At 50.2% G+C, this 26,697-nt stretch overlaps 10 protein-coding genes across 10 annotated transcripts; 5 read left to right on the plus strand and 5 right to left on the minus strand.

Annotated features, from left to right (window-relative positions):
- Positions 1–80: 80 nt before the first annotated feature.
- EURHEDRAFT_528208 (putative protein transport membrane glycoprotein Sec20) lies at positions 81–11,995 on the plus strand. The gene is made up of 6 exons (XM_040787046.1): positions 81–623; positions 702–949; positions 1,000–1,552; positions 10,609–10,687; positions 10,740–11,543; positions 11,596–11,995. Exons 1-6 carry the CDS (start codon positions 313–315, stop codon positions 11,758–11,760), a joined length of 2,160 nt encoding a protein of 719 aa, XP_040642936.1. The 5' UTR covers positions 81–312; the 3' UTR covers positions 11,761–11,995.
- Positions 11,996–12,199: 204 nt separating this feature from the next.
- Positions 12,200–13,404, plus strand: EURHEDRAFT_446420 (4-nitrophenylphosphatase; the record flags this gene model as incomplete). The annotated part of the gene is made up of 4 exons (XM_040783597.1): positions 12,200–12,295; positions 12,388–12,409; positions 12,521–12,589; positions 12,641–13,404. 4 exons carry the CDS (start codon positions 12,200–12,202, stop codon positions 13,402–13,404), a joined length of 951 nt encoding a protein of 316 aa, XP_040642937.1.
- An 88-nt stretch (positions 13,405–13,492) lies between these two features.
- On the minus strand, positions 13,493–14,644 carry EURHEDRAFT_374313 (uncharacterized protein; the record flags this gene model as incomplete). The annotated part of the gene is made up of 1 exon (XM_040778624.1): positions 13,493–14,644. The coding sequence occupies one exon, from the start codon at positions 14,642–14,644 to the stop codon at positions 13,493–13,495; it is 1,152 nt and encodes a 383-aa protein (XP_040642938.1).
- A 124-nt stretch (positions 14,645–14,768) lies between these two features.
- EURHEDRAFT_408524 (ATP-dependent Clp protease proteolytic subunit) lies at positions 14,769–15,932 on the plus strand. The gene is made up of 5 exons (XM_040780851.1): positions 14,769–14,974; positions 15,029–15,047; positions 15,098–15,123; positions 15,171–15,312; positions 15,376–15,932. Exons 1-5 carry the CDS (start codon positions 14,816–14,818, stop codon positions 15,780–15,782), a joined length of 753 nt encoding a protein of 250 aa, XP_040642939.1. The 5' UTR covers positions 14,769–14,815; the 3' UTR covers positions 15,783–15,932.
- A 66-nt stretch (positions 15,933–15,998) lies between these two features.
- Positions 15,999–17,080, minus strand: EURHEDRAFT_399530 (DSC4 family protein; the record flags this gene model as incomplete). The annotated part of the gene is made up of 2 exons (XM_040779932.1): positions 15,999–16,821; positions 16,878–17,080. 2 exons carry the CDS (start codon positions 17,078–17,080, stop codon positions 15,999–16,001), a joined length of 1,026 nt encoding a protein of 341 aa, XP_040642940.1.
- Positions 17,081–17,296: 216 nt separating this feature from the next.
- Positions 17,297–19,229, minus strand: EURHEDRAFT_383404 (M18 family aminopeptidase). The gene is made up of 6 exons (XM_040779573.1): positions 19,082–19,229; positions 18,967–19,028; positions 18,811–18,912; positions 18,620–18,755; positions 18,469–18,561; positions 17,297–18,419 (listed from the first exon to the last, which is right to left on the minus strand). The coding sequence occupies exons 1-6, from the start codon at positions 19,155–19,157 to the stop codon at positions 17,416–17,418; spliced, it is 1,473 nt and encodes a 490-aa protein (XP_040642941.1). The 5' UTR covers positions 19,158–19,229; the 3' UTR covers positions 17,297–17,415.
- A 95-nt stretch (positions 19,230–19,324) lies between these two features.
- Positions 19,325–23,273, minus strand: EURHEDRAFT_408527 (SNF2 family helicase/ATPase). The gene has a single exon (XM_040780852.1). It carries the CDS (start codon positions 22,964–22,966, stop codon positions 19,592–19,594), a length of 3,375 nt encoding a protein of 1,124 aa, XP_040642942.1. The 5' UTR covers positions 22,967–23,273; the 3' UTR covers positions 19,325–19,591.
- A 62-nt stretch (positions 23,274–23,335) lies between these two features.
- Positions 23,336–23,995, plus strand: EURHEDRAFT_383406 (vacuolar ATPase assembly integral membrane protein VMA21; the record flags this gene model as incomplete). The annotated part of the gene is made up of 3 exons (XM_040779574.1): positions 23,336–23,666; positions 23,726–23,817; positions 23,868–23,995. The coding sequence occupies exons 1-3, from the start codon at positions 23,569–23,571 to the stop codon at positions 23,993–23,995; spliced, it is 318 nt and encodes a 105-aa protein (XP_040642943.1). The 5' UTR covers positions 23,336–23,568.
- Positions 23,788–24,843, minus strand: EURHEDRAFT_470964 (putative cystathionine beta-synthase (beta-thionase)). Its single transcript, XM_040785320.1, has 2 exons — positions 24,622–24,843; positions 23,788–24,560 (listed from the first exon to the last, which is right to left on the minus strand). The coding sequence occupies exons 1-2, from the start codon at positions 24,715–24,717 to the stop codon at positions 24,129–24,131; spliced, it is 528 nt and encodes a 175-aa protein (XP_040642944.1). The 5' UTR covers positions 24,718–24,843; the 3' UTR covers positions 23,788–24,128.
- A 433-nt stretch (positions 24,844–25,276) lies between these two features.
- Positions 25,277–26,684, plus strand: EURHEDRAFT_470969 (putative mitochondrial phosphate carrier protein; the record flags this gene model as incomplete). The annotated part of the gene is given in 5 exon segments (XM_040785321.1): positions 25,277–25,546; positions 25,600–25,764; positions 25,819–26,076; positions 26,094–26,462; positions 26,516–26,684. 5 exon segments carry the CDS (start codon positions 25,277–25,279, stop codon positions 26,603–26,605), a joined length of 1,152 nt encoding a protein of 383 aa, XP_040642945.1. The 3' UTR covers positions 26,606–26,684.
- Between the last annotated feature and the right edge of the window lie 13 nt (positions 26,685–26,697).

The following is a 26,697-nucleotide window of genomic DNA, read 5'->3' on the forward strand; positions in this document are numbered from 1 at the left end:
TCCACGAAATCACCAAATCGCGAAACCTTTCGGAGAGCGATGTTTGCATCAGATGCAAATTACTGCCTCAGGAATATATGCATATTGAATGGCACTGGCCGATCAGTTATCGGACAGATTGATGCAACTATTATGAGACAGCTAGAAATATTTTGTTTGATTGCGCTCTTTGATTGATACTGAGCGCACTGGACCTTTACATTTTTACCACGCGAATAACCCGCGCGACACTGAATTAACACTCAACGAGTCATCGGCCTACAACACCACCTGTGCAGTCGCAGCACCGTTCCTGCAAAGAAACCACCAACCATGTCCCCAACAACCCTCCAATCACGTTTAAAAGACCTCTCCGCATCTTTTGGTCAAATCCACCCACTTGTCAACCGCCTACGCAATTTCACCACAGCCGTCGGCCAAGGCGATGAAGCGCGACTCGAGCTCGGAACGGAGATCCACACCCTCCTCAAGGAGGCGGAGGGGCAGATGGAGCTGTTAAGGGTGGAAGTCGAGGCTCTGGAAGCAAGTATGGAGAATAGAAGGAAGGGAATGGATAGTGAGAAGGAGGCGGAGAAGGAGAGGGTTGTTGTGTTGGCGGGGAGGTTGACTGAGGATTTGAAGAGGTGGGTTTGCACTTGATCCTACGTCTACGTCTATATGGATGAGATCTTGTGTCTAACTGATGTTATTTTGTTGTGCAGGACGAGAGGGGATTTTAGGAATGCGCAGCTTCAGGCGAAGAGAAATGCGGAATTTGCGAAACGGAAGGAGAGGGAGTTATTGTTTTCGAGATCGCAGGGTAGTGAGACAAGGAAACAGCCGTCTGAGAAATTGACGCAGGATGATTTGGTGATGAATGCGTCTAATGATGTTACGCTGGCGTTGAGGAGGACGCATCAGTTGATGCAGGCTGAGCTGTCGCGGAGTCACTTCGCGCAGCAGACACTAGGTCGGTTTCCTCCCGTCTTCAAACGAGTATCTGGTCTAACAAGTGTACAGAGCAATCAACGGCTGCGATCTCCTCTCTCTCTGAATCATACACTAGTCTTGACACTCTCCTATCGTCCTCCCGCAAACTCGCTAGCTCTCTCCTTCGCTCGCAGAAATCCGATACTTGGTACCTGGAGACGGCATTCTATATAATCGTTGGTACAATTGCCTGGTTGCTATTCCGTCGCATGCTCTACGGGCCGTTATGGTGGCTTGTTTGGATGCCCTTCCGGTTGATGTTAAGAACTCTCTTTGTGATTCTCGGAAGTGCTGGTATCACAAGTTCAGCTGTACAATCATCACTAGCTGCGGATACATTCACAACACAGGAAATTCCGGCATTAGTACATGAAACCCAAGGGACTGTTCCTGAAAGTGGCACTGGCGACACTGCCTGGGAAAGGGAAATTGTTCGGGAAGAAGCAGATCAGGATCGCATGATTGACAAGATTGGACGTATGGCTGAGGGAGGGGATAAGCAGGAAGGAACGAATATTGATGGTATCTCCCCGGAAGAACGGGAACGACAGGATGAGGTTCCTCGGAATCCTAAGAAGAGGATGTACGAGGAGGAGCCGACTAAGGATGAGCTTTAGGCATATGGACTCAAGAACAATAAATTTGGAATCAGTTGGAGTTACCTTTGATATCATCAGTTTTTATTTGTTTATCCATTGCTCTATACTCTACACACTGGGTCTCTATATGCGACGGTAAAGTCCAGTTTTAATTCACGACAGTGATCCAAGGAAAAGTAACCCCGACCAGAGTTACCCACTGGCTTAGGGCGCCAGCTTGCTTTTCTTTCTCAACCAAGGCCCATAAGCCCGAAAAGCAAAAGGCATCGGAATCATGATTACAGCCAAAAAGCCCAGCAAGGTGCCCGCCCACTGCACGCCCATATTAGCGAACATCTGCTTGGAGAAAAGGGGGAACCCAGCAGCAACGCTTGATCGGAGTATGATGTTTGCAGCAACGGTTGATGCTGCTCTTCAAGATTGATAGTATGTCAATTTGATGAGTCAAAGGTAGCAAGACAAGAACAAGGACTTACAGAGGTAGATATGAGTCGACGAGGTAATTGAAGCATGGAAGGAAAATACACAGAATCCCGAAGCCAATGAATACGCCTGCGGCAACTGGTACCATCCAGTGGATCGAAGCAGTAAACCCGGTCCAACCGAACCTGTTGACCCCGGTCAATGTTCAATTCCAAGCCGAATCTGGAATCAACTTACCAGAAGATACCAACGGTGAACACAGGAGCACCAATAGTTGCTGGAAACAAACGCCATTCAGGAACCAGCACATTATCATTCGCAGCCAACTTCTTTGCATAAACCGAATGCTGAGAGAGGATGAATCCGCACGCCAGTACTTGGCCGATAATAAGACTAATGAATGCAAGACCAGCGATCCCGGGGCTCATGCTGTAAACCGTCTCGAAAACGTATGGATATGCCTCCAGAAGTGCGTACACAATGCCATAGATGAAGGACATATAGAGCGAGATCAACAGGATAATCGGCTCGGTCATGAGCATCTGCAGAGGACGAGTGAAGTATTTCCTCACCAATTCTCCGAAGCTCACTTCTAATTCATCTTGTTTGGCATGGATGCCCCAGTTCAGTGTCTGCCGGCGCATGGCGGCTGCTTTTGAAACCAGCAGTACTGGTGCACATGTCTCTTTGAGGGAAAAGATGAACAGCGAACCACTTGCAAAGCCCATGAAAGCCGGGATATACAGAGTCCATTGCCACCCGAGAGAACTAGTCGAGATAAACCCCCCAATAGACGGTGCACTGAACGGACCGACGAAAACTGTAAGCGAGTATAGCGCAATGGCAATTCCACGATGGGTATTATTATAGATATCCGACAGCATCGCCGGGACCACAGAAAGTTGACTGGCGCCGAACATCCCCGCAAAAAAGCGGCAAATAATCAACGTCTGGATATTCTTGGCCACAGCTGATGCAATGGTGAAGATGGCGCCTCCCAGCATGCCAATGGTCAACGGCCACCGTCTTCCTACCAGCTCCGAAGCTGGGGCCCAGACCAATGGGCCGAATGCGAAGCCCAGAACATATAGGGTTGTGCCGAGTGTACCTACTTCTGAACTGACACCGAAATCTTTGCTTGCACTAGTGGTACTTGGAGCAAAGATTGCGCTGGTGAATGATGCCGTGAGGGTTCCAAGGCAAGCAATCGATGAAATATAGAGCCTGGGGTAATCACAGTGAGAATTGGTCCGTTTGTACCATTTTAAATAGAACATACTTGACTGTAAAGCTCCAATTAAGAGGATGAGTTGGGTCATCAGGCCCATCGAACTCGACAATGTATTCTTTCGAGTCGGGTAAAAGAGGCGGGATGGGTTTCCCTGCTCCCATTGACAAGATGCCCTGGTGCTTTTTGACACTGCCATGAGCCTCGCCGAGTTCCGATGTACTCATGCCATTGTATTCATCCTCCAGCTGGCCAGTTCGACTGGGCCTTGAAGAGTCCATATTCTCCTGTGCGACGTGTTCGTTTGAATCCTGATACTAGGTTCCTAGCAACATCGTTCCTTTTCAGCAGGCCCTTGGATGACGGTTACAAATAATGTGTGCCAATTAGGCCGTTTCTGGACCCTCATGAAAAGCCTAGATTTTTAATCTTTTTGTCATGATGCGGGTATTGCGGATTCTCAAGCCCTACAACCTTAGACGGCCGGAATGGGTATTGCGGGTATAGTGGAACCGCATAGTACTTTGCTTCCATGCATCACTCCCAGCTCGCGGTGACAAGTATTGCCAGAACGGCAATGTCTTGCTGGGATAAATCACGATAATTTCATGATTCAAACATGCCTTTAAGGATATCTACTGGTATGTTTTCACGGCGTCTGGATCTCCCATCGACCACAGCTAGTATACGAACATTTACTACCCGCAGCCCTCGGATACTCCTAAAACCCGCTGGATCACTGTTGTTAGCCAATCCGCCCAGCGATGCCTACCAGCTCCTATCGACACCAGAAAAGGCAGGCGCTCTTGAAGATGCTTTATGTGAACAGCAGGTCCGAGACATAGAAACATGGTGGGCAAGCAGACGCTTTGACGGGGTTAAGCGGCTCTATTCGGCAACCGATATCGTGAGCAAGCGAGAATCGCTGCAGCAGGTATACCCCAGTTCCTTGATGGCGCGGAAATTGTTTAATTTATTGAACGAACAGGCGATGGAGGGATTGCCAGTGCATACCAGTAAGTTCTTTGGTTGAGGTAATGAGTCAATATAATTACTTTGCTAAGATCGGGACAGTGGGTGCAATCGATCCAGTGCAAATGACACAGCAAGCACAGTATCAAGAGGCCTTGTATGTTTCTGGATGGGCATGTTCTTCCCTCCTAACGAGCACAAATGAAGTCTCACCAGATATGGGCGACTATCCCTACAACACCGTGCCGAACCAGGTGCAAAGATTGATGAACGCGCAGAAGATGCATGACCGCAGACATTGGGATGAGCGCAGACAGTTAACCGCCGACCAACGTAAAAATACACCGTATATTGATTTTTTGCGGCCGATTATTGCTGATGGAGACACTGGGTACGTACAATACCTATAAGGTGAAGACTATGCTAACAGCCGCACCTTAGACATGGGGGCATCACGACAGTAATGAAACTAGCTAAACTATTCGCCGAATACGGCGCCGCAGCAGTTCACTTTGAAGATCAACTGCACGGAGGCAAAAAATGCGGCCATCTATCCGGAAAAGTGCTTGTCCCCATGAGCGAGCATATCAAGCGGCTGGTGGCGGCCCGGTTTCAGTGGGATATGATGGGCACGGAGAACCTTCTTATTGCTCGAACTGATTCCCAGAGCGGTACCCTCATCTCCAGCATAGTGGACAGTCGTGACCATGAGTTTACTTTGGGTGTGATGATGGATGAAGCGGAAGTAGAGCCTTTGGCAGAAATTCTTCAGGCGCTGGAAAGAGAAGAGGTTGCACCGAGAGAGATTGATGCCTTCGAAGCTGATTGGGTTCGAGAGCATAGACTTTTTACGTTTGATGAAGGTAATTTCTCTACCTCTAGATCCTGGAGCTTATTGCTTCGATCTTACGCTGATGCAACCCGATCATCATAGCTGTCGACGCCCACTTCAAAATCCTGAGAACGTCGCCGGCCATTCGACAAGAATACTACCGCCAAGTGCAAGAAAACCCTAATCTATCTTTATCCCAAAGACGAAAACTGGCCTACAAATATGCCAAATCGCCAGTAAAATGGTCCTGCAATATCCCTCGCACCCGAGAGGGCTACTACCACTACCGTGCTGGTTTCCCAGCAGCAATCAAAAGAGCCAAGGAATATACACCATACGCCGACCTCCTCTGGGTCGAGACGAGCACCCCGAGCCTAGACGAAGCAGCACAAGTAGCTAGCAACGTACACGCAGTTTATCCTGAGAAGAAACTCGTCTACAATCTGAGTCCGTCGTTTAATTGGTTAGGGCAAGGGTTTACAGATGATTCTTTGAAATCTTTTGTCTGGGACCTTGCAAAATTTGGGTATTCTATTCTCCCCATTCCCATGATCATCCATCAAAGTGCTGAATACTCCACAGATTCGTCTTGCAGTTAATCTCCCTGGCTGGTTTACATTCCACGGCAGCTATCACCACTGAACTCTCGCGTGCATTTAAGGACGACGGTATGCTGGCATACATCCGCTTAATCCAGGCACGGGAGAAAGAACTCGGTGTGGAGGTTCTTATGCATCAGAAATGGAGCGGTGCTGCTTATACGGACGGGATCTTGGGAGCTATTCAGAGTGGGAGTAGTAGCAACGAGGGGATGAGGGAGGGGAATACAGAAGCAGACAAGTCTTCTTCCTGATATTCCAGTTTTGAGCTGCTACTTACACAGGACATGCAATTCCAGAATTCTAGTGCGGTTCAAGTTGAATAATCCCTTTAGAAATAGTAGCTATACTATGTTGTCTCTACAGCTTCAGCTCCTTCTTCAAAGAGCCAGCCCCCTCTTCAATATACCTCTGAATACCAGTAACAATAGCCTCAGCATCCTGCACATCATGAATCAACCCAATCGACGCCCCCGCGTATGTCGCAAGCCTCCCCTCCGGCCCCCAACCAAAATCCCCCTTCTTAACAGCCTGATCATGAAGCCCCTTAAGCTCCTCAAACGCCTTCCCTGCCTGATGCTCGATAAAAGACTGGTTAATAATTGTCCGCGGAATATACCCCTCCGGCCACCCATAAGTACCCCGTAGATGATTATACAACAGTGTGCGAGTTGTCGATACCGCGCCGTCGCTAGCACGCACGATTTCTCGCTGGTATCCACGGGAAATCCGCGCTTCTGTCGCAGCGAGGAACCGCGTGCCCATCGCAACCCCAGAAGCCCCCAGACACATCGCGGCCGTTGCACCCCGTCCATCTGCGATTCCTCCCGCAGCAACTAGAGGGATCTGTGATCCTTTATTCGCCAGCGTGTCTGACACCTCGGGTAGCAGTGAGATGAGGCCCAAACCATCCCGGTCACGTCCGTGACCGCCTGCTTCGGCACCCTGAACCACAATTACATCCGGATGGTCAGAGCCCCCGATCAGCCCCTGCACCTCAGCTATGGTACCGATTTGGACCCAGATCTGGGTGTGCGGCGAGACGCTGCGGATTCGGCGTGACCACTGATCTAAGTCTGTCTGTCCTTGTCGCGGAGCAAACAGCCATGCCGCACATGGCTTGAAATTCTGAATAGCAGATACTGCAGTTTCGATGTCGTCGCTCCAGAGCTGGAAACCCACTCCGACGGGGAGAGCTGGTGACGACGACGGTATTGCGGCAGCTCGGAGCGCCTTTTTCTTTTCAATGAGAGACGAGGCTTCTTCGAGGTCTGCTAGTATGTCTTGTGTTTTCGCACTGGGTCCGATGAAGCCTAGTCCGCCGGCGCGGGAAACTGCAACGGCCAGGGCTGGGCCGGACATGACCCGCATTGGGGCGCTGATGATCATGGGATTGGAGGTCCATGGGTATAGCGATGAGAGCTTCTTGGTGAGGTGGGATGATCGGAACATTGTCTGTCCTGTAAAGATTGGAGTGCCATAAATAGTGGAAGCAGACGCTTTTATATCTATATTTGGCGGTATGTTACTCGTACGGAAGAAACGGGTATTGCGGAATGGACACTAGAAAATGTCATACTTTACATGCTATTCATATAGTGACCCGGATTAAGGAAATAAGATATGTACACATGAACCTAATCTACAGTTTTTACCGATGTTTGCGCACTGCAGTAATGGGCGACAGGTCAATCACCCTCTCCCAACGATCCCACATCCATATCCTGCGCCGACCGCAACATATCCATATTCAAGAATTGATCGAAATCGAACCCCTGCAGACTAGGCATATCGGCAACCAATTCCTCCAGCAATGGCATCTCTTCCAAGTTAGGACTGACGCGCGGCACTTGTGCCTTTAAGCCAGCTGAGCCGGGCTCTGACTGAAAATCAGTGTCAAGCACATTGCCCAGCAGCCGAGCATCGTGACATCGTCGTTGTTGATAAAGGAATACAAGGAGTCTAGCAGTAGCATAAGCCTCGCGCATTGTAGCAGTGTTGTATGTAGAGGCAACCAGTTTCAAGGTCTGCATGGCGTCTGGGAGTTGAGCAAGGGAAGCGCATGTGTCCATTTCGAGGAGAATGGTGATAATATGGAATGGTACGTTGGCAATATGTTGCCATGGGCAACAATTTGTGAGCATACTGCGTGCGGACTGTAGTGCTCTCTGGATTAAGTCCAGAACACGGTCTGCGATGGCGGGTGATGTGTTGATGTTCAAAAGATGAAGTCGTCGTAGTATACACAGGACCAAGTTTGTTTGCGCGAGCACGGATGGTGGTTGCGTGTGCACCCTATCCAAAGTTTGCACCAAAGACCATTGCAGGTCACAGTCGTCATGCGCTTCTTCGGGATCCAAACTGGCAGATATCGGCAGCAGATCTAGTAGCTCTGCCGTGTAGTCCCCGGGCCGTGGTGACAGTGACAGAGACAGATCGGCTTTCAAAGACACTCTTGACAGACCAAGATCATAGGATGGCCACATGTTCTGATGTTGGGCCACGCCAACCAAACGTCGTCGGATGTCAGGATCACATTTCGCGTTAGACAGGTCTATGCCGTCGGAAGCTTCACGATGAAGACCTGTAGCTTCGATGAGGTGCATTAACGTAGAACTAGCGAGCCAAGTCGAGTAAGGCGGCGCAGTCATCCGCATGTAGATGACACGAAGCATCCAACCCGTAACAAGGTCCACAGAGGGTGCAGTACTTCCATCGTAACCTTCAAGGATCAACCTAGCGGATTCCATCAGATGTAGCTCTGTGACCTTAACCGTTCGCTCCGAGAACAGTAGCCCCAGCGCCGCAACTCCTGCTAGTACACTATCATAAATGCTGCCACCGCTGTTGGACCGCCACCGCGCATTGAGACGATCGAAGAAAGCTTGCTTATCAATAAATCCATAGCACGGGTCAACCTTGTTAAAATAGACATGTGCCAGCTGCGCCATATCCCGCAGAGCAATAATATCAACAATCGGCAGGCCAGCAGCCGTCGCCAGCCCCGAGGACAGCTGTCTCGCACCCACATTCCACCCGAAAAGATTCAACCGAGGCGCATTGGCCGGATCGACTTTGAGGCCCATTCTGCGCACAAAGGCAGCGCCGGAATTTGCAGAGAGACTGCGAATCAGGCCTTGCGGATTTATTGAGCGACTATGTCCCGTGCTAGGAGCACCAGTGGATAAGGACTCCGCAGAAGATGCCAAGGCCTTGGATTTCGAGTTTCGATCGGCTGGATAGTAGCACTCATATCCCCAGTTGCTGCATGTATCACACGGGTTGTCTCCGTCGCATTTCCTCTTTCGTTCCCGGCAGGGCTCGCAGGCCACGCGCGCGCGCTTGCGTTTGAGCTGGCCTGTTGTTTGCACCATTTTGACGCGGGATGTTTCACTGTATCAGTAGACAACCGTCACAATGTATGAGTGGAAGTTGCGGGAAGGCGGTTGTTACGGGTATTGCGGAACCTACGGATGTGGTGGTAATGTCGTCAGCCGCCACAAGAATAAGTAGGAATACTGCAGATTGTGAGTACAGGGGGTTATTCGCTAGGTAGTATGGGCTTGATAGTATGGGCTTGATAGTATGGGAGTGCATTTTATGCCATTGCTAACAAATGACTCATTGATCACCACGTTAACTATCGGAATGTCATCAGGGCACACAATATATTATTCGGCAACGCATGTGCTCCAAAGTCAAATCAGACATCATTCGTAATATCAGAATCCAATCAACTTCATATCATCGAATATGTCTTCCCAGCCCTCGAAACCCCTTCCCGACAACCATCCATTGAAAGATGTCCCGGCACACACACTTTCTTTGCTCAACCGGCTCCACGCTGAATCCGCAGCCCAGGAAGCCGAGCTAGATGCATCCGCCTACAAGCCCGATACCGTCGATGCGAATATGCGCGATAAATTCATTGCTCTTGACCAGGACAAGTGCCACTTCATTTACCAACTTTGTCTCGCGACAGGTGCCAAAACGATCGTCGAGGCCGGTACCTCTTATGGCGTTAGTACCATCTACCTCGCGCTTGCTGTTGCGTCCAATATCACAGCATTTGGTGGTGCTGGGAGGGTCATTGGCACGGAACATGAGCCGGATAAGGCAGCTCAAGCCAGAAGACATTGGGGGGAGTGCGGCAGCTCCGTCAGTGATATGATTGAGTTGAGAGAGGGTGACTTGTTGGAGACGTTGAAACACGACCTAGGAACAGTTGACATGCTCTTGTTGGACAGTAAGTAGACTGCTTTTATTCCAGCCTCTTTACTTCAACTGGCTAATTGATTCCAGTCTGGGCCCCATTGGCTCTTCCGGTATTGAAACTAGTACAGCCGGCAATGAAGCCTGGCGCAGTTGTAGTCACCGACAATACCTCTAGTGCTTCTGTTCGGTACAAGAATCTCCTTGATTATCTGCGTGCCCCGAACAGTGGATTCAGAAACCTCACGCTGCCGTACAGCAAGGGTCTTGAAATGAGTGTGTATCTACCAGATCAGAAGCATTGATTTCCCAAGGATGGGATTCCTAATAAGTTGTTGTCTTTGAGGGTAGAATGTATTTTCCTGTCATGTTGTTTGCGACTGGTGTTTTGCTTTGTATGTCGTGTTGGCCACACTTTATATCCGTCGTTGTGGCTGGAGTACTATCGCTGCGCCACATCTCATTACAGTGGTGTCGCGTATCAACGCGTCTCCGACACGGCCTTCATCGGAGGTCCGCAAGAGCTCACGTCGGGTTACCAGTATACATTTTCAGGTCAAATTCTACCACTAATTTTCAATATTTCATATACCCGTAGCAATGGCTGCCAATTTTTTTAACAACAAAGCCCGCGCAGCGGCTGCAGCGGCATCGAGCAGTACCAAGCAGAAGCCAACAGATCCGAGAGAGGAGCAACTCCAGCCATGGGTTGAGAAATAGTATGTCGTAATTGTTCCCTATATGTTTTGGAGAATTATCACTGACAAGAGATAGTCGGCCAAAGACATTAGACGATGTCGCTGCGCAAGATCACACGACGAAAGTGCTTTCACGGACATTAAACGCTTCTAACGTATGCCCAATACTTATGCGAATACTATACAACAAAAAGCTAATGGATCAAGCTTCCCCATATGCTTTTCTACGGCCCCCCAGGTACCGGAAAGACATCTACCATCCTCGCCCTCGCAAAATCCCTCTTCGGTCCCGCCGTCTACCGCTCCCGTATCCTCGAACTAAACGCCTCCGACGAACGAGGTATCGGCATCGTCCGTGAAAAAGTCAAGGGCTTTGCCCGAACGCAACTTTCACAACCCACAGGTCTAGACGCAGAATACCTCTCCAAGCACCCCTGCCCGCCGTTCAAAATTATCATCCTCGATGAAGCAGATAGCATGACGCAAGACGCGCAGTCGGCTCTTCGTCGGACGATGGAACAATATAGTCGAATCACCCGTTTCTGTCTGGTTTGCAATTATGTCACCCGGATTATTGAGCCGTTGGCAAGCCGGTGCAGCAAGTTCCGATTCAAGGCGTTGGATAACAGCGCTGCGGGGACAAGAGTGGCGCATATTGCTGAGAAGGAGGGGTTGAATCTTGAAAATGGGGCGGTTGACAAGTTGATCACTTGTGGAGAGGGAGATTTACGACGTTCTATCACATATATGCAGAGTGCTGCTCGGTTGGTAGGGGCTCAGGCGGCTGGCAAGAAGGATGGAGATGAGGATTCAGAGATGACAGACGACAACTCGAAAATGATTACTGTGCGGATGGTGGAGGAGATTGCGGGTGTTATCCCGGAGACTGTTTTGGACGGCTTGATTCATGCCATGCAGCCGAAGAAAATCGGTTCCTCGTATGGAGCTGTTTCTTCTGTTATCACGGATATTGTGGCAGATGGGTGGAGTGCCACTCAGTTATTGACACAGGTATTTCCTCTCCGTACTTGAAAACCGCTTAGCGTTGCTAATGGCTATTCAGCTGTATCGTCGGGTTGTCTACAACGACGCTATACCGGATGTTCAGAAGAATAAAATCGTCACAGCTTTCTCTGAGATGGATAAACGTCTGGCAGACGGTGCAGATGAGCATCTTTCGATTTTGGATCTGTCACTTCAAATCTCCGGGATTCTTGGTGGTTCATAGGTTCAACTCCCGGTGATCGCATTCTGCTCTATTTGCATAAGTGCCTAGGGCCGCAGCGACTGCTCCAATTTGGGGTACTACATCATACCCCGTTCGTGCCATTCGCTCCGGTCCGGACAGAAGAAACGGATAAGCTACGATTGCATGAAGTGTAACAGGAAATAAACGCTATTTCAAACATATAGACTAATTCAATTCAATTCTGGAGCAATCAGATATTGCTCTTCTCTGTGGTAGTTGATATGAAGTCATCTCTACTTGTAGTCCGATATGAAGCGGCGGAGCCGTTCGTCTTTCCGAGATCCAGTCCGCTCACCGGCCAACTTGACTCACTTTCCACTCACTCTGGTCTCGTTCTTTACGTGGAAAGCTCTTTTACACGTTCTCACACTGGAAGAAAGGATAAAAGAGAAAGGAAGAGCTTCGAGACAGAAAGAACATGGCTGCTTCAAGCGAGCACCCCGCAATGACTACCAAACCCCACTATCTGACCGGCGACAAGCCTGGTCTACAGGAATTCTTGGATAAGTTTGATGTGCGTGGAGTGAACCTTTACTCAATCGCAGCATGCGACTTTTGACTACTCTATCAATGGGAAACAATGGCTAATGGTTATTGCTTATCTAGGTCTTCCTATTCGATTGCGACGGTTCGTGATGCCTCTGCACCTCTCTTGTGGTTATGCAATTTGGGATATGAGATTGGGACTTGAAATCATTGGTAATTTGGTGAGCATGGACTAAATTGAGATTTTAAATAGGCGTCCTCTGGTCCGGTGACCACCTCTTCCCCGGAACCGTCGAGACTCTCGAACTGTTGAGGAACAATGGTATACGCAATCGCACTGCAGGGTGACAGGCAGAATACTGATAATTCACAGGAAAGCAAGTCGTCTTCGTCACAAACAACAGTACCAAGTCGCGTGCAGACTACAAGAAGAAACTTGAAGTCCTAGGAATTCCAAGCTCAACAGAAGAAATCTTCTCCTCATCCTACAGCTCCTCAATCTACATCTCCCGCATCCTAAACCTCCCCGAGAACAAGCGCAAGGTTTTCGTCATTGGCGAAACAGGCATCGAGCAAGAACTCAATTCCGAAAACGTCCCCTTCATCGGCGGCACAGATCCCGCCTTCCTCCGCGACGTTAAGCCAGAGGACTACAAGCGCATTGCGGCTGGTGACCCGTCTATCTTGGACCCTGAGGTTGGTGTCGTGTTGGTTGGGTTGGACTTTCATTTGAATTACCTGAAACTGGCGCTGGCGTACCACTATATCCGGCGCGGGGCGGTGTTCCTCGCGACGAACATTGATTCTACGCTTCCGAGCTCGGGGACACTGTTCCCTGGCGCTGGGTCGATGAGTGCACCATTGATCATGATGTTGGGGCAGGAGCCTGTGTCGCTGGGGAAGCCAAATCAGGCGATGATGGATGCTATTGAGGGGAAGTTCCAATTTGATCGGAGTCGCGCCTGTATGGTTGGGGATCGCGCTAACACGGACATCCGATTTGGGTTGGAGGGGAAGCTTGGAGGGACACTGGCTGTATTGACTGGGGTTAGTACTAAGGAGGATTTTGTGGCTGGGCCGATCAAGCCATTGGCGTATTTGGACAAGTTGTCTGATTTGTTGAACGTTCAGTTATAGATAAGACGGTTATTTGGTAGATAGACTTGGTAAATATTGTACAGTCTGGGATGTCCACAGTGTATTTAGTGAGAATTTATAGCGCAGGTTAAGGTGTGTACTGCGCGTCATGTCGAATGAAGCCTTTCAGTTTCCACAATGCAAGGACCGCATCGACAGCCGTAGTATCATCTGGTCTGAGGAACAGAGCCGTGGTCTGGAAACGCTGGTCATACGCTCTAAGAGCCTCCATGTCACTCTCAGACAAGAGAATAGAGAGATCGAATACTGGGACCTTTGATTGAACTTGAGGCAGAGTAACGTAGTCAGGGAAGTTCGAGACCCGTTTCTGGGATTCCCCAAACCACTCAGACTGGTTCTCAGTCTGGGATTTCTGGCACATAATCAACACAGCACCAGAGCTCATACGTTCAACGGTCTCAATGCCCTTTAATGCCTCAACCAAAGCCCCCCCAGAGTCTCCATCTAATCCAACAACACTCCAAACCCGGTCGGCTGCACTCCTCTCCTGTCCATTCTCACTACATGCCCTCTTCAACTTCTTCAAAGCATCCTTCCTCAACCGCCCAAACACGAAATCCGGCATATCTCCCCTCCAAACCAACAACCTATCCTCCTGATTCGTCATCGGTCCAAACGGATGCTTCCACCGCTGCGGAATCAACTTCACAAGTGGCGACTTTTTCCCACCGGTCGACCGACTCAACGGTTTTGTGAGCTGCTTTAGCAGCGGAAGACGATCAACGATCCGGAGTTTGAGGAAGTTCAATGGTCCCTTCAATGTCCGCGAAAGTTCATCCTTCAACAACCCGACTGGCATTATCCATAGTTTCTCTGAGTCTGCGGCGTCAGAGCGTCGTATCATACCCCAGTCGCCTAGGAAGGCTTTTGGAACTCTTGTTCCTGTTACAGTGCACATTCGGAGTGGGGACGCGAGGGCCATTGCCCATGGGTTTCGGGCGAGTTCTTGGAATTGTTCCGGTGGTGCGCGGTGTTTGCGTTTCTTTTCAGTTGAGATTGAGGCTAGGGGGGATTTGGGGAGGAGTTGGGAGGGGCGGACTGAGGGGTCATTGTCGAGGTCGTGGTCTTCATTTTCTCGGAGGGGACATTTGGAAGAGGGAAGGTTTCTGCGGGAAGACGGAGAAAGAGTGTGCGAGTTGGTAGACGTAGACGCGAACAAACGCCGAAAGACTCTTAAACGCCATGAAGCGTAGGAAATGTGCTGGCGAGAGCACTCCATGATAGTGGTCTTCAGTCCGCTCAAAGAGGAAAACGGCCTCCATCGAGATTAGATCGGCGCGATTCTTCCGCGGCGGCATTACGTCGTTCCGCGCCTTTATCGGAGTAGCTATCTTCACTCCTCACGCTTTCCTCCCTGCTTCTGCCTTTTGTCAGTTATTGCATTGTCGCCATGAATACACGCTCCTTATTACGACTGGGCTGGGTTGCCCGTCGCAGTCCCAGTGCCTTTCAACCGGGCTTGTTGCGGAGCTTCTCCAGCTCCGTTCCTTCGCTATCGAGCAGTCCGCCGCGGGCATGGACTCCGACGCCGTTTGTGACAGAGACAGTGGTATGTAGCCCCATTATCGAATTTCTCTGGATATGCGCTGATCAAACTGCATAGGGAGGCGGCTGGCATACTTGTATGTTCTCGTGCTATTATGGGTGGTGGGAGCAATGTTAACCTTGGCAGATGACATCTTCTCCAGACTGTTGAAGGTACGACCAGGTGTCCTACCATATAATGCTCATGGTTAACGACGCAGGAACGAATTATCTGCCTCAATGGCGAAGTCGAAGAATCCATGTCCGCCTCCATAGTCGCCCAACTCCTTTTCCTCGAAGCCGATAACCCCCAGAAACCAATCCACCTCTACATCAACTCCCCCGGCGGCTCAGTAACAGCCGGTTCGCCCCCTCCCCTTCGCCCTTGCTTGCACATTCATAGCTAATACAAGGTGACGATGACAGGCCTCGCAATCTACGACACAATGTCCTACATTGCTGCCCCCGTAAGCACCATCTGCGTCGGCCAAGCAGCATCAATGGGCTCCCTCCTCCTCTGCGGTGGCCACCCCGGCAAACGCTACTGTCTCCCACATTCCTCGATCATGATCCACCAGCCCTCCGGCGGCTACTTCGGACAGGCGACGGATATCGCGATCCATGCAAAGGAGATCCTGCGCGTGCGCGAGCAGCTGAATAAGATCTATCAGAGGCATTTGACGGGGAATAAGAAGTGGAGTCTAGATGAGATCGAGAAGTTGATGGAGAGGGATTATTTTATGGGGGCGCAGGAGGCGCTCGATATGGGGATTATTGATGAGGTTTTGGATCGGAGGATTAAGCCTGAAGAGGGGGGCGAGGGGAAGCCATAGATTTGAGTATTTAGGTTGTAACATTAATGATGGTCATGTCCATATCAATTGATGCTCGGATCACTCGTCAAGACAGTGAAATCAGTTCTGTACAGACATTGATTCGTAAAGCGACATATATGTACTTGTACACCAATAACTCCAATACAAAGCCATATGCAATCATATCGGCGACCCAGCGCTAAATTTTGCAACAAAAAGCAAGAATATAGTGAATCAACTCTCTATCCGCTCAGCCCTTCCTTCAGCACTAACCTGCAACCCAAACCGCTCTCTAAGAAACGCAGCCGTTTCCGCTGACGGCGCGTATCGAGAAGTTCGAGAAGTTCTCGTAGATGAAGTAGTCGATAATTGTCCTGAAGATGCTGAAGAAGGACTGTAGCGCCACTGGTCGCGGATGATGTCTATTAGACCGAGGTCCATGAGCATGTATTCGCCGGAGGAGAAGATGTCGAGGGGGTGTGTGGGTTTGATATGAGTGTTAGAGGGCTCTGCTAGGAGATTTGTTCGTTCGTTGTCGTCGTCGTCGGTTGTATTAGGATTATGTGGCTGCATCGTTGATTGTGTATGTTCATCGCGCGCTAGTTCATCGAGTTCAATCCCATCGTCTCTGTTTTGTCCCCGGAGAACTCCCCTCTCTTCCGAATCATGATCCTGCGGCGACTGCGACTGTGACTGCGACTGCGACTGTGATTGCGATTCTGAAGTTGAGTCCACAGTTTTAACCCTCTCAATAACCAACCCCAGCATCACAAAATCAACCACCATTACCAGCAAATCAAATGATATCAATCTCCCCACCGAAACCGGCCCCTTCTGTCCGATGAAATCAATAAATAACCCCCCATGTAGATAACCCCGTGTTGTCTCATCGATCTCCGGCTGTGTAAATAAGGCGTGGAAGATCATGCAGATGATGTTGCTGGTAAATATCGCGCCGATGTACGGTTGATTGCGGGTCGGGTCGAAGGGGGAGGCTTTGGGTGTGAAGAATATAAGTTGGACTATGGCGCGGAGGAGGAAGAGCAATATCGAGCAGCTATACACATATCAATACCCCATCTATCAAGCAATATACCAGTGTAAGATACGCACTCCATGTAATACAGCGCAGACAGCTCGCAATAGATCAAGATATCCAGATCGCGAAGCACCCGGTCGATCAACGCGACCTTCGCAGTTGCCTGGACTTTTTTCACGCGCGCATCTTGCCCGAAGTCGTACTCGGAAGCACCAGACGGTGTGATGAACACGTCAGTGATGTATTCCGCATCTCGATAGATATCCGGGGTTGTCATAGAGGGTCATGGGGACATGAGCGGGTCAGAGCAATGCGGATTGGACTGGACTGGTGACTGGTGGGGTCTTCTGGTTTCCCCTTTCTTTAGAGAATCTTCATAGAATTCGTTCCAGTAAAATTCCCCAGATAAAAGTAAAGCTGGTGACTAGTGACACTGAGGATGAGGTCCGACGCCGAGGGTGGAGGATGAGGGCGGCGGCGGACTTATCTCGGTCCGGTTGGCCAATGATATCACATGGGCGGCTATTGCATACAACAACGGTTTCTGCAGCTACGGTCATAATGCAATTGGTAGTGACATGATGGTCATTGTATTTTCCTAATGACATATTGCTAATCAACAAATATATTCTTCGACACGCCAGAATAGTGCTTGAAGAAGCTTGAGAACAACCGAATCGAATATGCAACATCATGAGTACCTCCCGTCTCCCGAATACTATGCATGCTCAGCTGGGGGTTACCTAAGTCCAGGGTCCTAGCGCCCAAAAGCGCAGACAGCATAGGTCCAATAGTACTTCCACAGCTCGAGTCATTGCGGACAACAAACAGCTGCAGCGGCACGCCCTCGCCGCCGTCCTCAGCAGCCTTGCGAGCAACTTCCTGGAGCAAGACGATACCGGGAGAGTTAGTCGCGTAGCGGGCGTTGGCATTGATCTTGATCACGGGGCCCTTGTTGATCTGGGGGCGGTGATCGGCCTCGTACTTGGCTGTGTAGTTCGGGTGCACGGCGTGAGCCATATCCGCGGAGAGGAGGAATGAGCCGGACAGGGTTTGCTCGTAGGCGGTGCTCACGTCGGCATTGCTGGAGGAGGCCGGAAGGACTGACAGGCGGCGAATTACGGCAGGGAGCATGTCGGAGTCGGCACCTTGGGCGGAGCGGCTTCCAATTTCCTCGTGGTCGAACAGCGCAACCAGACGGATGGAAGATTCCTCGTCCAGAGCGGAGCTGTCAGCCACGGAGTCAATCAGACCAGCAGTAGCACAGTAAGAGCTGTTAAGATTGTCCAGGCGCGCAGAGAAAATAAACTCCTCGAGAAGACCACCCAGGCAGGACTTCTGAGTGTCGAACAGGATCATTTCGAAGTCAAGCACATCAGCAGGCTTGACACCAGCTTCTGCGGCAATTAGTTCGACAAAGTACGGGTGATGGCGCTCAGTGATAGCCTTCAGCGGAGAGAATTCACCACTATCCGTCTCAGTACTTGCCGGGGCACCAGCGGTACGGTTAAGCTCAGCCTCGACAAGGCCAGCAATTGGGAAAAGCTGCGTCTCCTTGTTGAAAGAGAAATCAGCCTGGCGGTCAAGATGGATAGCCAATGTCGGAATGCGGAGGACTATCTAGTTAGCACCATCCCGGACTTATTATAGTTTAAAGAGGCATACTTGGACGGTCAATCTTCAGCAACTTCTGCACAATAGATCCATCTCCGGTGCGGACCATGGCCCGACCTGCAACACCCAGATCACGGTCGAACCCTAGCTAATTAGCATCGCAAATCAAACCATGTACAGCGCAGGTTGCTGAAAGACTCACATGAATGCCAAATACCACCACCGTACGTCTCCACACCAATCTGAACATATCCCGCTTCACGTTTATTGCTGACAGGCTTGATCCTCAGAACGGGAGAGTCTGTATGGGCACCGATCATGGAAATCGGATTACCAGGCTACCTTTCCATTAGTCCATCATATCCAGACTTAAGATAGGATGAAGAAACGTACCTGCCACTTCTTCCCCACAGCAAAAGCCACGAGAGTGGAGTGGTTCCGGGTGAGATAGTACTTCCCGCCGGGACGGCATGTCGAAGCCCAGGAGTCTTTTTCCTATATCGTTTTAGCGGCAGGCTCAATCAATTAGTTCGGGAAGTACATGGCTACCTTGATCTCCTGAAATCCCGCCTTGCTCAGAAGTTCTTTGGCGGATTGCACCGCATGGAACGCTAAGATACGGTTAGCTGCTTAGTTTCCGTGGACTCTGGGGAGGACGGCATACAGGTTGGAGAGGCATTGACAAAGGACAGGAAATCCAGAGCCGGCTGCTTGAAGTTCTTTGCGAGAGTAGAAGTCATTGTCGCGGTGCTGTGTTGTGAGGGTGGTTAGATGCGGAAGGTGGAGGTCATCATAAGGCGGTTGGTTGGCGGTCAGGGCGGAGAATGAATCCTCGACTATGAATACTGACTACTACAAGGGATAAGAGAGAATTAAAAGTGAAGCAGAGCACTCTGCAGAGAAGTAAGGCAGCGAAAAATCGTCAATTGCTCTAATAGTCCCTTGGACTGTTCATTCACTCCACAAAAACACCCAAAACGAAAGCTATCTAACCGTCTCCAAAAGAAGAACAGTAAAAACACCTCTGGCCAGTATCCATGAAAGACGCTGCCGTCATACCCTTTAATATGCAAATGAACAAGCAGGTCGCTAGTACCAAAAGGAAACAACTATGTAGTTAAGTAAACACCAGCAATTAAGTAAGACAAAATAGCAAACAATAACGACAGAAATATTAAGTAGACTTTTCCCCCTCAACCTTCGTTTCCATATCAGCAAAAACCATGTCCTCAACGACCTTCATACCAGCCTCTTCACCCTTCTTCGAGTCTGCTTCGTCTCCCGCAACAGCCTGGTCAAGTGCTAGCTTCGTCTGACCCAGCGCATAGATCTGCTCTTCGATGGTGTCCTTGGTCACCAGACGGATGACTTCAACTTCCCGAGTTTGGCCGACACGGTGTGCGCGATTCTCTGCTTGAACGTCTTCTTGGGGGTTGAAACTGGAATCGAAAATGATGACTTTGTTGGCGCATGCCAAGTTGATACCTGCACCACCGGCTTTGGTTGAAAGGAGGAAAACGGGGATGTCGGTCCGTTCGTGGAACGCGTCAAGGATAGACTGGCGGTCTTCGACGTTCGTCCGGCCGTCCAGTCGAACGAAGCCAACATGTTGGTTCTCAAGCACGTGCTCGAGGATATCCATGACCATGGTGAACTGAGAAAAGACCAGAATGCGATCATCCTTGAATCGTTCAAGAAGCTCACACAACTTAGCAACCTTGCCCGAATCCATCCATTCACCATTCTTCAGAGCAAATTTCCCAAGCGATTTCGGATACGTCGTGCACATGGTATGGCATTCAAAGTCATTGTAAGGTTGCAGCTCCTCGAAGATGATGTTGGGGTCAGAAAGAGACCATTGCGGTTCCTTCAAGCACGCCTTGGACATCTGCTTCAAGACCGAATCGTTGTAGTGCCGCCTGTACAGAAGAGAATGAATGGCTGCTTGTCGCAGCTTCATCAAGATGTTGGCAGACTTGCTGCCCGTCTTCTTACCGGCGGCTCGGTCAGCAACAAGCTTGCGCACCTCTTCCTTTTCATGCTCGTAGATCTCTTTTTGGGCCGGGTTCAGCTCACACCACTCGACGTGCGAAATCTTCGCCGGTAAGTCAATGACCTGATGCTTCTTACGACGCAGGACAAAGGGCTTCAGCATCGACTTTGCGCGCTCAATCCGCTGTGCAGAAAGAAGGGTGGTATGTGATTCGTTGGTCTTCGCCTTGTTGGAGAAGATATACTGCAGCTGATCTTTGCGCTCGTGGAAAACTTTGGGCAAGATAAAACCTAAGAGAGAGGCCAGCTCTTGAAGGTTGTTTTGCAACGGTGTACCCGTAAGAAGAAGCTTGAACTGGGCTGGGATCCGGATAAGCTTCTCGTACAGAACGGACGTGCTGCTCTTGAGCATGTGTCCTTCATCGTAGATACAAGCGCAGAAATCCATGCTGCGAAGGAATGATGCGTCGACCTTGGCTTTGGCGATGGTATAGGTAGTGATGATAACATTGATGCTGTCACGGTTGTTCTCGATAGTCTCTCGGATGACCGCTCGCTCCGCCTGGCCGGCATAGTACGGCATAACTGACAAAGTCGGGCAGAACTTCTGGAACTCCCGAAGCCAGTTTTCTATCGTAGACGACGGGACAACCACAAGATGCGGTCCCTTGATGCCCTTCTCGTACAAATGAGCCAAAAATGCGATGACCTGGCACGTCTTTCCGAGGCCCATGTCATCTGCCAGGATACAACTCAGCTCCTTTTCAAAGAGCAGAGATAACCAATTGATCCCGACGACCTGGTAATCCTTCATCTTTAGATCCTCGGCCATGACTCCGGGCTGACCGATGAATCGGCCCTTGCGTGATTTCGACGGGCCATCTTCATCATCTTCAGAGCGTTGGCTGGCTGGTGTCCCAATGCCGGAATCGTGCGACGCTGCCAGGTCGATAGAGGTCAATTCGAAATCCCCGTCCTTCTTACCGTAGATGTCCACGCCCCATTTCTTCATTTCGGTTGCGAGTGGCTTTCCAAGCTCCTCGCACTTGGCACAAAGAGAGTCGACTGCCTCGTAGCCGACCCACATGTCCATACATTTATCGACGATCTTGTCTCCAATAGGCTTTGGCGTCTTACGCCCTCTGGTGCCCTTGGGTTTCGCAGCTTGCTCGGCCGTAGGCGCTGGGACAACGCGCACTTCATCCAAGGACCTGAACGGCCGTTTGGCGATAACCGCATTTGCAAGTTCTTCCGTGGTCGCGGCAATATCTGCAAGCTCCAGCGTTTGGCAAGTGTTGAAGAAACGGAGGACCTTCAATTCCAACTCGCTGTTTCCCTGCGTCTCCTCCACACCAGAGTCCGAGTCATCCTCAGTCATGGCCACTGGCTCTTCAGGGGATTCTGAGCGAGTAGGCGATGGTTGCCTGCGTCCCTTGACCAATCGTCCGGCCTTCTTGGGTGGTGTAACCTCGGCCCGAATAGGGCTCGCGGGAGAAGGTTCACGATTCTTAGGACCTCTCACCAAGCGTCTTCGAGGTTTGTCATCCTGCGGCGACGAGGGTCGTGGAATAGTGTTCGGCATGCGCATCGAAGACCATTTGTCCTGAATTGTACCACGCGCCTTGATCTGCTGCTTCGCCGGTGCTGCGCCGGAAGCCTTGGCGCTCAATTCATCGTCCGATTCTTTGCCTCCCTGCTCCTCCGCAGCGACCAGATATTCCAGCGCATCGTTGAAAATACCACGTCTGACAACCACAGCCTCAAAGCACTGTTGTATGGATTTGTTTGTCATGATTTTCATCATGCGCTCGACCTTGGAGCGGGTCGGATAATCGGAAATCTCATCAAGAGAAGAGATTTGAGCGACGAGCGGTTGAGCGCGAGCTGGACCGTCTTGTCGTTGTTTCTTCACGGCCATTCCTTTCATGCTGCCTTCCATTTCGGAAGCGGGACGTTTTGCGCCATGGCTGTTGTTGGGGTCGTAAACGGACGAAGAAGTGATCTGATGAAATCGATCGTTTGGCGTGTCGCCCGCGCTTTTGTTGACAGGCGATTCCATGACTTGTTCGGGACTCCACGAATTCTTAGTAAACTGGGCCGGTTTGATATCCGTAGTCTCGACGTCTTCTTCCTCGTCAGACGAGCCGCCACGATATGTCGGTCCGTCGTCAACCACAGGAGCCCGTTTAGCAGGACCGCCAGATGTCGGGGGAAGGAATTGGGTTCCAGCAGGAGCCAGGGAGTAGGAGAGAGGGCCACCTTGTTGTGGGGCAGAACGAAAAGGTGAGGAGGATAAGATGGCGGTAGTGGTCGAGGTCGGACCTAGTGGAGAGGAAGCGGCGACCTGGACTACAGCACGGGGATCATCGACCAGCTGGGTAGGCTGAGTGAAACGCTGCGTAGCGGGAGTCAAGGATTGTATGTCTCCGGGTTTTTGCGTTGTGACTGGTTGTGGTTGGTCTGACAGAGGAAGAGTTACGGGTAGTAGGTCGTCGGTCGGAGGAGTGCTGCGTACGACTTTTTTGCTGACGGGGCTGTCGGGGACGGAATCGTCCATGGTCGACGATGGCGAAAAGAGTGTGCCAATCAGTAAGAATAGGATAATATAGCGAAAGACCCGTGCAGTAGAATCTAGTCTAAGTACTCTGCATTAGTACTAAACCGATAGTCTGCTAGTATCGACTACTTTGCTCTTAATCCTTCCATTCCTTCAATTCTTTTTCCTGGACGCGACGCGCCAGGTCACGTGTCATACCGACAAGGAGCCATGGTCTACAGGTTATAAATGGCTAAGCATACATAATGGATTATACAGAAGTTAAGTAGAGAGTAAAAAGAATAGAAATCCCAACGTAAGCCATCTGACTGCCAGCGTCAACTGTACTTGTCTTCCATAAGAAATGCAACGGGCCAATTAGAGAGCCATCGGACATCCCCAGATGGATTTCTCCGGACGGCATTCCATCTTCATAAAACAAGAACAATAGTCAGCCTTTTATTCCCTCTAACAGTTCCCGGAAAAGACTCTTAATCGCAAAGCTTGTTTTATTCCACGTCCAGGCCTTGAGCTTTGCCACTTGACTTTACCACCCAGACTCTTGACGTCCCTCTTGTCGCATAGTGTCCATTCCGATCTACACCAATACCACAACAGCCAACATGTCTAGCCGTCGTCCTGAGAAGTCGTATGCAGACGCTGCGGCCTCTGCGCCGAGAGAGTCTCCAGCCAATTCTGATGTGACTCCTGCTGTTCCTGCGTACGCCACCCAGCTCAACTAGAGATCATCTGGATCAACTTTACTAACAGTGTTTATAGAAATGTCATCTTTAAACTCTTGGCCTTCACTCTCGCCATGGTCGCTGCCCCTATTGGCATGTACTTCTTGACCGTGAACTCCATTTTCAGCGGTAAGCTCACAAGAATCATCTCTACTATGGCTCTGCTAATGCTTGGACAGGAAACTCAACATGGGCCGGTGTTACAGCAGCTGTGACTGCGAATGTTGTCCTGTTCGCTTATATCTTCGTGGCATGGCAGGAGGACCAAGGCGAAAGAGCTGCGGAAAAGGAAAAGAAAGCCCAGTAAAGTGCTGGCATGTATCAGTATGGCTTTGTGATGACAACGGCAACGGCGTTATGGGTATTCTTGCTTGACTAGTGTGTTGAATTCAGTCTCATATTTACAATGAATTACCATAACCATAGCAGTGTAAACCCAATTATGTAGGCCTCCTCTTAACAAACTCCTCCAAGTCTGCCTTTGTCGCCACGCCCAACACAAACTTCCTAGTACCATCGGTAACAACCGCAAAGCCCTGCTTCTCCCGCTTTTCTCCATTCCCCCCAATCTCACTCTCAAAGAACTCTTCCAATTCCTCCAATGGCGTCTCCATAGTGATGACCCGATATATTCCCCGCTTGCGGTTGAATCGTTGCATAGCCGATGAGACTATCTCTGATTCCTTCACTGCGCCATCTTGCAGTAGTTTCTTGAGGTGCGGGATGCTGAGGTATCCGATGAGAGAGCGTGTCGAGGAGATGACGGTAAGGTGGGTGTAGTCGCGTTCGTAGGCAGCGAGGAGAGCGGAGGAAATAGAGTCCTTAGGGGAGACGGAGAGGGCTGGCGGAGGGTCCAAGTCTTCGACGGTGGCCTATAAGTATACTATTAGTACGTCTTTACTTCTTCGCATGTGTCAGTGCAGAGGGGCATACCCCGCGGTACTTATCCGCCCAGCGGCCCTGGGGAACCTTTGCAGTATCGGTAGATTGCTGCTGGGCGAGCGCCTCACTTGCGACGTACGAGGCCATATTGTCGTGTGTGTAGTGTAGTGTACTAATGCGTACAGAATCAGAGTGGTTGACAGGTGACGGTTGAGTTTGCCATTTTTGGATCAGGTCCACCGGATCGGGATTGGCGCGCTCGTCGGATAAACGACCCACCGCCAGTGATCTTTCTACTCTGTATGTACTCTTACAATACTACTGCGATATCAACGCGAATAGGGTCAATTGAAGGATTGCTCTTTATATATGTTCAAATGCTATGGTAATTGTTATGTGCTTGTCGACGTTTGACATAGACAGCAAAATGCCAGGACCGCCGGAGAGTCACTAGATATACTTCTTAAATGAGCACTAGTCTTAAAAAACTGGTAATGACCAGAAAATCACAGTTAATAAAATGACTTAATGGCCCTCATTGCAATACACTATCGTTCCTTGTTCTTCTCGGAAAATAGTCCGGTTACATACGTCATGCGCTTTGAAATACGAGGCTTACTCGGATGAGCCGGCATCCCGTTACCTCAATTATAACCATCAACATTCTCGCAGATACATCTTCTGTGCTCACTACCAAGTATTCAAGATGCTACCATCTGAGGAAGCAGTTACCACCATCTTTCCCAACCCTCTGCAGCAGAAGTTGCAACCAGCAGACCCCGCCCCTACGAAGCGCCAACCCTTTCCAGCATGGAGCGCGATTGAAGAAACCAAGAAAGCTACCAACGCCGTAGCCTCCGAAGCAGCCCGGGAGTTTGACCTCGCCAGCCAAAAAGCGCAGTCGAAGACTGGTCATATTGAGCCATGGAGTGGGAAATATTATGCGGCGTGTACGTTTGGTGGATTGTTGGCTTGCGTGAGCACCTCCCTACACCCCGTCGGAACGGAAGGAAAGGACTAATTGAGTAGGGCTTGACACATACCGCCGTGACGCCGTTGGATTTGATCAAGTGTCGGCGACAGGTTGATGCGAAGCTGTACAAGAGTAACTTGGAGGCATTCAGCAAGATTCGTGCAGCGGAAGGGATGAGGGGTGTGTTTACGGGTTGGAGTCCGACGTTCTTTGGATATAGCGTAACCCCTCCCTCCGTCATCTCTGATTGAGCTTCATGCGCTAAACCATATCAGGCTCAAGGTGCTTTCAAATATGGCGGATACGAATACTTCAAGAAGTTCTACAGTGACCTCGTCGGTCCCGAGAAAGCTGCGAAGTGGAAGACATCGTTATACTTGACGGCTAGTGCATCAGCTGAATTGATCGCGGATGTTGCGCTGTGTCCATTCGAAGCTGTCAAGGTGCGCACGCAAACGACGATTCCACCGGACATTCGTGGAACCTTTACCGGACTAGCAAATGTCATTTCGAAAGAGGGTTACGGCGGGTATGTGACCATTCCCTACAGTCAAACTATACTAACAAAACCAGTCTGTACAAGGGTCTGTACCCCCTCTGGGGCCGCCAAATCCCCTACACCATGATGAAGTTCGCCTCTTTCGAAACCATCGTCGAGAAGATCTACTCCTACCTCCCGGGCCAGAAATCCGACTACAACAAAGGCGCACAAACCGCAGTCGCATTTGGCGGTGGTTACCTAGCTGGCATTCTCTGCGCGGTGATCTCGCACCCAGCGGATGTGATGGTGAGTAAGTTGAACGCGGGTCGGAAGCCGGGCGAGGCATTTGGCGCTGCAATTGGTCGAATCTACAAGGACATCGGATTTGGAGGCTTGTGGAATGGATTGTTTGTGAGGATTGTTATGGTTGGAACCTTGGTATGTCCCTCAGCCCTCGTTTAATTAAACATGAGTAGAGCTAACGTGAGTAGACCGGCCTGCAATGGATGATCTACGACTCATTCAAAATCTTCATGGGCCTCCCGACGACCGGCGGCGGCCAAGAAAAGCAGACAAAATAGACATCGTATAAAAGGCACAGTTGTAGTTAGTCGATACATTCATGTCACTTTCAATCTCAAGTAGGGATAAACACTCCCGTTCCTATCAGTAA

Source organism: Aspergillus ruber, assembly GCF_000600275.1.
Source record: "Aspergillus ruber CBS 135680 unplaced genomic scaffold scaffold00002, whole genome shotgun sequence".
In the NCBI taxonomy this organism is placed as follows: Eukaryota; Fungi; Ascomycota; class Eurotiomycetes; order Eurotiales; family Aspergillaceae; genus Aspergillus; species Aspergillus ruber.